The sequence below is a fragment of the Coregonus lavaretus genome, assembly GCF_964263955.1.
Source record: "Coregonus lavaretus genome assembly, contig: HAP1_SCAFFOLD_55, whole genome shotgun sequence".
NCBI lineage: Eukaryota > Metazoa > Chordata > Actinopteri > Salmoniformes > Salmonidae > Coregonus > Coregonus lavaretus.
The window spans coordinates 3,427,848-3,438,357 of NW_028161934.1; the positions used below are offsets into that span (position 1 = coordinate 3,427,848).

General features: G+C 43.1%; 1 protein-coding gene across 2 annotated transcripts in view; it reads right to left on the reverse strand.

Annotated features, from left to right (window-relative positions):
- LOC311119924 (uncharacterized protein) overlaps positions 1 to 8,872 on the reverse strand; it is a 31,026-nt gene extending 22,154 nt beyond the window's left edge. For both annotated transcript variants that reach the window (XM_084194570.1, XM_084194569.1), the window contains exons 1-2: positions 8,159 to 8,872; positions 3,181 to 3,340 (exon numbers count right to left, since the gene is read on the reverse strand). In XM_084194570.1, the coding sequence (XP_084050696.1) occupies positions 3,181 to 3,340; positions 8,159 to 8,167 (169 nt within the window). In that variant the 5' untranslated portion in view covers positions 8,168 to 8,872. The remainder of the gene's footprint in view (positions 1 to 3,180; positions 3,341 to 8,158) is intronic.
- Between the last annotated feature and the right edge of the window lie 1,638 nt (positions 8,873 to 10,510).

A 10,510-nucleotide genomic window follows, 5' to 3' on the forward strand; every position in this document is an offset into this window, starting at 1 on the left:
TTGCACACATCTCAGGAGGGATTTTGTCCCACTCCTCTTTGCAGATCTTCTCCAAGTCATTAAGGTTTCGAGGCTGACGTTTGGCAACTCGAACCTTCAGCACCCTCCACAGATTTTCTATGGGATTAAGGTCTGGAGACTGGCTAGGCCTCTTCTTGAGCCACTCCTTCGTTGCCTTGGCCGTGTGTTTTGGGTCATTGTCATGCTGGAATACCCATCCAGGACCCATTTTCAATGCCCTGGCTGAGGGAAGGAGGTTCTCACCCAAGATTTGACAGTACCGTAATTTTCGGACTATAAGCCGCGCCTTTTTTCCCATTTTTCGACCCTGCGGCTTATATAACGGTGCGGCTAATCTATGGATTTTTACAGCTAACGGCCACTAGAAGACCTCCTAAATCTATGGATTTTACAGGTTACAGTCCACCAACTCTAACTCTATGGGCTCTATGACCGATCCGCGCCCCCCACCTTTAAGCGGCGGGCTCCAGCAGGAAAAGCTGGAGGCCGGAAAAGAGTGAGACAGGTAGCGCGCAAAAGTAAAAGTGGAACCGAGAGTGGTACGAGAGACAGAACTAGAGACAGAACGAGAGCAAGACAGACAGACATTACGAGAGCGAGACAGTTTGTGCAAAGGAAGTTTTCATGCACAAACCCTTATTATGGAAAACAAACGTAGAAATGCATATGATGCAGCTTTTAAGTTAAAGGCAGTCAATATGGCTGTCAAAACATCCACGATCATTAACGGGTTCCGAAAGGCTGGACTGCTGCGTGATGAAGAGGAGAACGCCGCCACAGCTGAGGACCTTCAGAGGCTGTTCGATTCCGACAGTGACGAAGAGGAGTTTGTTGGTTTTGAGAGCGACAACGAAGGCGAGAGGAGAGTGGCTGACGAAGCCACCCTGAGCCTGTTCGTTTCCAACACTGAAGATGAGGACTTTGGTGGTTTTAGTACGCAGGAAGAAGACGGAGATGAGGATTAATGACTTGACTTTTCTGGTTACAGCCGTGTACTGCACCTTAGCCTAAAAGATGAAGACGAGGATTAATGACTTTTCTGGTAGGCTGATTACCGTATATTTTAAGCAGCCGTGTTGCTGCAACTTTAGGCTTACGCGCTTACTGTCGTGTTACAGGCACTTTATTTTGCACTTTCAAAAAAACACATTTAATTTAGCCATTGATATTGCCTCGTCAAGCGCTGTAAGCTTTGTTTTTTGTTATGGTACTACTGTAGGCTATAATGTAGATAAATATTCAAAGATGTGCCACACTTTTTCAAGGTTTTTCAAAAATAACCAAAGTTAAGTGGTTAAATGATTGTGACGCTATTAACTAATTTTGCTGGGGAACCCCTAGCACTCCCTCAAGGACCACTGGTTGAAAACCACTGCTGTAGATCACTGCCGGTATGTGCGCTGGGAGCGCACCGTTTAAGTTTGAAAGTTGAAAAGTTTGTGTGTCTGAAACGCTATGTGATACAGTACAGTTTACACAGCACAGTATATGTTCTGTAGCTACTATTGCACTAAATGGTAACACTTGAATACGTTATGCAAATATGCAACTTGTTTGTTGAAATGTTAATAAATGGGAGCTTCCTCAAGCAGCCATCTCTTTCCCGACAATCCCCTCTGTGCACGAACCCTTACATATGGTAATTAAACATTAAAACACCTGCGGCTTATAGTCCAGTGCGGCTTATATATGTACACATCATTCAATATCATTCAATTTAGCTGCTGCGGCTTATACTCCGGTGCGCCTTATAGTGCGGAAAATACGGTACATGGCCCCGTCCATTGTCCCTTTGATGCGGTGAAGTTGTCCTGTCCCCTTAGTAGAAAAACACCCCCAAAGCATAATGTTTCCACCTCCATGTTTGACGGTGGGGATGGTGTTCTTGGGGTCATAGGCAGCATTCCTCCTCCTCCAAACACGGCGAGTTGAGTTGATGCCAAAGAGCTCGATTTTGGTCTCATCTGACCACAACACTTTCACCCAGTTCTCCTCTGAATCATTCAGATGTTCATTGGCAAACTTCAGACGGGTCTGTATATGTGCTTTCTTAAGCAGGAGGACCTTGCGGGCGCTGCAGGATTTCAGTCCTTCACGGCGTAGTGTGTTACCTAATGTTTTCTTGGTGACTATGGTCCCAGCTGCCTTGAGATCATTGACAAGATCCTCCCTTGTAGTTCTGGGTTGATTCCTCACTGTTCTCATGTTCATTGCAACTCCACGAGGTGAGATCTTGCATGGAGCCCCAGGCAGAGGGAGATTGACAGGTCTTTTGTGTTTCTTCCATTTGCGAATAATCACACCAACTGTTGTCACCTTCTCACCAAGCTGCTTGGCGATGGTCTTGTAGCCCATTCAAGCCTTGTGTAGGTCTACAATCTTGTCCCTGACATCCTTGGAGAGCTCTTTGGTCCTCGCCATGGTGGAGAGTTTGGAATCTGATTGATTGATTGCTTCTGTGGACAGGTGTCTTTTATACAGGTAACAAGCTGAGATTAGGAGCACTCCCTTTAAGAGTGTGCTCTTAATCTCAGCTCGTTACCTGTATAAAAAGACACCTGGGAGCCAGAAATCTTTCTGATTGAGAGGGGGTCAAATACTTATTTCCCTCATTACAATGCAAATCAATTTATAACATTTTTGACATGCATTTTTCTGGATTTTTTTGTTGTTATTCTGTCTCTCACTGTTCAAATAAACCTACCATTAAAATTATAGACTGATCATGTCTTTGTCAGTGGGCAAACGTACAAAATCAGCAGGGGATCAAATACTTTTTCCCCCTCACTGTATATAATTAATCAATGAATGACTAAAGTGCATAAAGATGTTAGAATTCTGAAATGACGTCATTGTTTTAGCACTATCCACTGAGTTATGAAACTATGGTGTGCGACATTGTTCAATGTTCCAATAAATCAACACAATCTATTTTTTCGTTTTTTTTTCAAATTGCCAGCGTCTTGAAGCTAAAATTGGGATCATGTTTACAATGCTAATGACCATACCAAAAAAACAGTAAAGGAGAGCAATGTACAATACAGTGAATTTAGCAAAACAAGGAATTTGTGGTAAGTACATGCGGGCCGCCATCTTTATGCACCTCCACTATTGTTACAGAAGAAGACTGTAGTCTAATCTACACACCATGGTTCTTACTTAATGAAATCAAATCTCCATCTTCCTTCTCTTCTCCTCCTCCTCTCTCAGTTCCACTCTGCCCCGGTGTTTTCCTGCAGTCGACCAGACCCAAAGCGGTACCGGGAGGCGTTTGACCTGGGGACTCCGGGAGGGTGGAGGGGAACGGGCTAGCTTTGTCCTGTTGGCCATAAGAAATATTAAACAGTTTATCATTAAACCAAACATTTGATTAATTTAGTCTACACCTCTGATTGATTTGGGTGCATCCCTAGAATATCTCATTTCTCCTGAAATGTTCAATCATTCACTACATCCCACAAATCTAATAGCATTGGGTTGGTGGAGGCATGGGCTAGTCAGAGTTTCCACCATATTTCTTATACCAGTCATTTCCTTTCAAAACAGGAAGAGGTGACATGTGGCTTATTTGATCAAATATACATGACAGTATGAAAAATTTATGCACTCACTAACTGTAAGTCGCTCTGGATAAGAGCGTCTGCTAAATGACTAAAATGTAAAATGTAATGCCAGCAACTTGAGAGAAAAAAACCTAGTGACAGGTCTTCACTAGTTACCACAGCCACAAAGCCATAAACCACACCTATTTCTACAATTGTTCTTCTTAAAATTGTAATCCTAAACCTAACCTTAACCACACTGCTAACCTTGTGCCTGACCCTAACCTTAAAATCAAAAAAGCACATTTTTGTTTCCATGAATTTCTACGATAAACATTTTAGGCATTGTGGCTGTGGTAACGACAGCTTTACATTCTTTAAAATACATTTATTTTCATTGCCATTACATATTAGAAGGCAATCACTGCCAATTAATTATTGGGTTAACTTACAGGAACATGGGGTGTCTCACCCCACAAAAGGGGTGCTACAGAAAAGTTGGGAGCATGAACATGGACAGAATAAAAGCTTTGGATGGGTGGGTGATAACCAGGCGAGGCAGATGGGATTGTATGGTAGGGACTTTAGCCCCACGGTACCTATCCCTGTGAGTCCACCATGGCTACTCCCACCTCCAGTAGTTGATTTACAAGTGTTGGAGAGAGTACGGAAAGACAGGGAGGGGGTTGATCCTTGCGAGTTCTTTAAAAGGCGACTGGAAACTGTAAATCAGTATTTTTTTGCCCATATATACAGATGGATCAAAAGATCCAAAGACAGGTCAGACTGGATCAGCCTTTGTTGAACAGGAAAGTGGGGGTGGCTGTCAGGAGACGTATTACAGACCACCTGGCTGTGTACATGGCAGAGCTGATGGCCGTACGTTTAGCCTTGCAATGGGTGGAGGAAGTCAAGCCAGACAGAGTAGTTATATGTTCTGACTCGTGCTGTGTTGATGAGTCTGTAATCATTTAGCTAACATAGCAGACAAGGCCTGCTATATGAGGGAATTCAAATTCATGCCTGGGTGAGACAGATGGGTGTCCATATAAGCTTTGCTTAGGTCCCGGCCCATGTGTGGGTGGAAGGGAATGTAGGAAGTAGATGTGCTAGCTAAACAGGCCCTTAGGAGACAGGAGGTGGAGGTGCTAATAAGCGAGGCTAAGGGAATGATATGGGCAGTGGTGGTGCAGAGATGGCAGGAAAAGTGGAACAGTGACACTCAGGGCAGGCATCTATTCATTGTTTACATTTTAGTCATTTAGCAGATGTGCTTATCTTGAACAATTTACAGGCGCAATTAGGGTTAAGATGCTCAAAGGAACATTGACAGATTTTTCACCTTGTCGGCTCGGGTTACTGGCCCAACGCTCTAAACCACTAGGCTATCTGCCGCCCCTATTCCAGGTACAGAGTAATGTAGGGGAGGATGGTAGGAATGGACAGAAGAGAGGAGGCCATCCTTACAAGGCTAAGGGTGGGACACAGCCAGCTGAATAAGTCATTAACCCTTGTGCTTTGCTGGAAAAAAATGACATCCATTATGTTACGGGTCAAATTGACCCGCACAGTTTAAACACACTCAAGACAGTCAAAGAATTAAGTAAAAACAGAAACAACTTTATTTTGTCTTATCAGACATTTCAGAAAGAAGAAATACAATACTTTTTATTTTTTTTAAACAATATTTAAGAACTATTTGTTAAATATATTTCCTTTCTCACAAACAAGATTTTTCAGTTTCCCCAAGTAGGTTTTTTCCCCCCCTATTGGTCCATATTATCCCTTCAGTCTTTCTCTCTACATGTTGAACACAATGTGTGTGTGTGCTTTCTGCAGATGTATTTATTGCATTCTACACAAGTGGTGCTTGTTTTACTGTCTTGTCGAGGGGGGCAGAGCTGGCATCTTTTCCGTTTCTTGCCACTGCCTGTATCCACTGGATCCATTTCTGGTTGATTGGAGGCATGTGTTGATGGTCCAGCTTGAATTTTCTGGACGGCAGATGCAGCTGCTGTCGACCGAGGAGGCCGGACTCTCCTCTGGATCTTGGGAGTGATGAGAGCTTTGCCGAGCTCCTCTAGGAAAAGCCGGCGTCGGTACAATTTGCCACCATTCCATTGCTGGTTGATTTCAGTCCACAGGACATAGGCATTGTAAGCAGACACATCCACAATGTTGTAGAAAATCACCAAAGGCCAGCGGGCAGTCATGCGCTGACAACTATATGTTGCTGTGACTTTATCCAAATTGTCAACTCCTCCTTTGGTGGAATTGTAGTCCAGTATTATTTGTGGCTTGATGTCCTCTCTTGCACTCAGCGATGCATCTTTGTGCATTGTGCTCATTACAAGAACATTCTTGTTCTTCTTTGGGCAGTATGAAACAACAGTTGCATTTTCAGAGAAAGCAAATTTAGAGGAATGCACAGTTCTGCCCTGCATTTTCAGAAGCTCACTGGGAAGTTCAGGTTTGTTTTTTCTGATTGTTCCAACCATGGTCAGCTTTCTCTTCTGTAGTTCAACACCAAGGCGGTAGGATGTGAAGAAGTTGTCACACGTGATGTTATGACCTTGCAGCCCTTCACTCATGTCCAGCACCACCCGCATCCCCTGGTTTTTCTCAGGCACTCCGCCGGGTGGCTTCCCAGTGTAAACTTGCATATTCCATGCATAGCTTGATGTGGCATCACATGCTGCCCATATTTTGATGCCACATTTTGCAGGCTTGTTTGGCATATACTGTCTGAAGGGACAACGTCCTCTGAATGGAACAAGGCGTTCATCAACTGTAACATGAGGACTGGGATTGTACAGTAACGGTAGAATTTCCACCCATTTATCCCATACATCTCTGATTGCAGCTAGTTTGTCTCTTTCACGTCGACCCGGTCTGGTATCACGGTTATCAAAGCGAATCACCCGAGAAATTATGTGGAATTCTTGTAGAGACATTGTTGCCCGAAATATTGGCCTTCCATTCTCTTCATTCCACAGGCTGGCCGTTGCTTCTCCGTTTGACCGGTAGACTCCAGCTAATATGAGCAATCCAATGTATGCATGCAAGTCAATCCGATCCAGTGGCTTCCAGTTCTCTTGAAACACACGGCTCCCCTCCAAGTTGGTCATGTCCAGAACAATCTTCTCGATTGCTTGGGGTAAAAAGAGCTCAAAAGCTGATTGTATGTCATGGACTCGAGTGACAGCAAATCGTGTAGGTCCTGGAACCATTTTTATTACATTGGAAGCTGAGAGTCTACCTTGACCTCGTTGTGGTGACGGTGACCATTCAATATGACCATCTTTAGACTTCCATGTCTTCTCTTCTCTTGATGATGCTTGTTGCATGATCTGTCTCTCATCTGATGTAGGGGATGGTACGGCAGACTCCTCCTCTGAATCCTCTTCAATGAAGACAAAATCTGGATCATCAACAGCATTGTCCTCTATCTCTGAAATATCCTCTGTCTCTGAAACCTCTTCTTCTTTTTCACTGTCACAGTCCAGAATTTGTGATAAGACTTCATTGATTGAAAATCTTTTGGAGCTCATTTTTGAGTGTCTGTGTCAGGGACCTGCTGCTCTCACACTGAGGAGAAGCTTGGGAAAGCCCTTTTTAACCCAAACACAATTCTAAAAGTGCAACCAGGACCAGTCAAAACAAAATAAATCAAAGACACTTTTTTGTTTTGCACCTGTGCAAATATATATACACATGAAAGCCTCCGGGTCAAAATGACCCACAACATCATGTTTGTATACAAAATGTACACAGACATTCCACAACACATCAGTGTGTCCACATTTTGCAGTTAGGTTCATGACCCTAAATGAGGAAAAGTCATGTAATTTCATGGCGAAAAAGAGTGGTTAACTAGTATTTTAGACAACGCAAAAGTGGAAACGGGTCAAATTGACCCACAACATAACAGGAGGGTTAAATGTGATAGGAAAGCATCCAACAGGAAGGTGTGATTACTGCCAGGAAACAGAGACAGTGGAGCATGCACTGATACAGTGTGGGCAGTATGATAGGGAAAGAGAGAGACTGATCCAGTATGAGGGAGAAGGGGGTACAGGATTGAGTTTGATAAGCATACTGAGTAGAACATTGTTAGATACAGTCGCAAATATGTTATCTTTTTAAAGAGAAACGGGGCTGGCAGGTGGGATTAAGTTCCTCGATCCTTGTCTCTGGCCCACACTCCATTACAGTAGGTGGCATAATGCACCATAACGTTCGATGCCAACCACTGATAAACCCCACACAAGTATTTTCAATGTTAGAGTGGCCATTTGAGGATCTGGTCATATAATGGATCATCTGACTTTCAAATTAGTGGAGGTGAACGAGTGCACACTTTGGGAGGAAGGAGAGATAATTAAGTAATAGACACAGATTCCTACACATGATAAAGTAGTAGGTTACTTAGCTTTAGAAAAAAAAATCCCAACAAGTTTTACCGTCATGTTTTTTTTTTTGGGTCCAGCCACTAACACAGAACACAGGAATGTGGTGGATCAAAGATGATAACTAGGCCTATACATTTTAAACAGCATAGCAGGCCTATACTGTTAAAAGGAAACCAGACTTACCGGATCCATTGCAGAATCTATTGTTTCTTTAGCGTTTCTTCATCAGACAACTTGTCTTAGACCAGAAATGTGTTGGCTACAGCAGTACAGTTACTTTGTTTTAAGTGTTCACAACGGGTTTGCCGGGAATCTTACTTTCACTCTGAACGAAACATAAAAAATGGCGGACAGTTGATCTTTCTTCATATCTGAAATCAGTGGTAACCATCAACTTCAATGACAGTTAACATAAAATTAAAACATGTATCTGACATTCCAGCGCCACAATAGCATTGTCGCCGAGGATGGCTTGCTAGCTAGCTAGTGTTTGATTCATATCATCCGTTTTGTTATAATACAGCTGAGCTAGTTAGATTAATGCTAATTCGCGACGCTACGTTAGCTAAATTCCGGAGCTCGTGTATGTACATAACCTCCAAGAGCCTGTGGGTTAGATATGATTCCACCATGGACAACAACAACTGGCTACTAGTTCGTTTTCTGACAAATGTTCAATTCATAGCTAGTTTATCCAGTGACCACCGCATTTGGAAGGACAACTACTGACTGACATGTAGCTGGCTAGTTAGCATTCTGGCTCACACTGGCCATGCAGTAGTAAAATACACAGCTATCTCGATTTATGAGCTCATGGCAGAGATATTAGAGAAAGGATCTAGGAATCTCATTCGGCAATTAATGGAAAAACGTATAACGCGTTCAAGTTGTTATGCTGGGTCACGCAATCCCTTCTAAGAGTCAGGGTATTTCCTCCACAGTAAATAACGTCACGATTCCAAAGCAATACGATATTACTGAGAATAAGTAAATGATCTCACATATTGGAAAATATTTGCAATGACGAAATTCTTCTTCTTCAGTGGGCTTTAATGGTGGTTGGCATCCAATCTCTTGCATTACCGCCTCCAACTGGACTATAGTATAAACCAATTACACTTTAGGGACATGCAGAAATGTACCTAATTACTGTATTTCTGGACGAAAATGGGGGAAGGTTATGTTTTTTCAATTTCAGTCTGGGGAGGGTTTATTATTTTTTTGGTACAGGGAAGGGTCATGTAATTTGTAATTGATTAAATGTCAGTATTTGTCACCATTTTGGGATTTACGTATTTTAATTACCATCTAACTTCGGTGTACAACCCTGCTCCCCCTCTCTCAATTCAATTTCAATTTAAGGGCTTTATTTGCATGGGAAACATATGTTAACATTGCCAAAGCAAGTGAAATAGACAAACAAAAGTGAAATAAACGTCTTTTTTTTTTTTACAGTAAACATTCCACTCACAAATGTTCCAAAAGAATAAAGACATTTCAAATGTCATATTATGTGCAAATAGTTCAAGTACAAAAGGGAAAATAAATCAACATAAATATGGGTTGCATTTACAATGGTGTTTGTTCTTCACTGGTTGCCCTTTTCTTGTGGCAACAGGTCACAAATATTTCTGCTGTGTTGGCACACTGAGGTATTTGAACCAATCGATATGGGAGTTTATCAAAATTGGGTTTGTTTTCAAATTCTTTGTGGGTCTGTGTAATCTGGTCATACATTTGGCAAGAGGTTAGGAAGTGCAGCTCAGTTTTCACCTCATTTTGTGGGCACTGTGCACATAGCCTGTCTTCTCTTGAGAACCAGGTCTGCCTACGGTGGCCTTTCTCAATAGCAAGGCTATGCTCACTGAGTCTGTACATAGTCAGAGCTTTCCTTAAATGTGGGTCCGTCACAGTAGTCTCTCTCTCTCTCTCTCTCGCTATCTCTCGCTCACCCTTGTGGGCCCCCAGTGTTGAGGATCAGCGAAGTGGAGGTGTTGTTTACTACCTTCACCACCTGGGGGCGACCCGTCAGGAAGTGCAGGACCCAGTTGCACAGGGCGGGATTCAGACCCAGGGCCTCGAGCTTAATGATGAGCTTGGAGGGTACTATGATGTTGAATGCTGATCTATAGTCAATGAACAGCATTCTTACATAGGTATTCCTCTTGTCCAGATGGGATAGGGCAGTGTGATGGTGATTGCATCGTCTGTGGATCTATTGGGGCAGTAAGCAAATTGAAGTGGGTCTAGGGTGTCAGGTAAGGTAGTCTCTCAAAGCACTTCATGATGACAGAAGTGAGTGCTACGGGGCGATAGTCATTTAGTTCAGTTACCTTTGCTTTCTTGGGTACGGGAACAATGGTGGACATCTTGAAGCATGTGGGGACAGCAGACTGGGATAAGGAGAGATTGAATATGTCCGTAAACACTCCTTCCAGCTGGTCTGCGCATGCTCTGAGGACGTGGCTAGGGATGCAGTCTTGGCCGGCAGCCTTGCGTGGGTTAACACGCTTGAATGTCTTACTCACGTCGGCC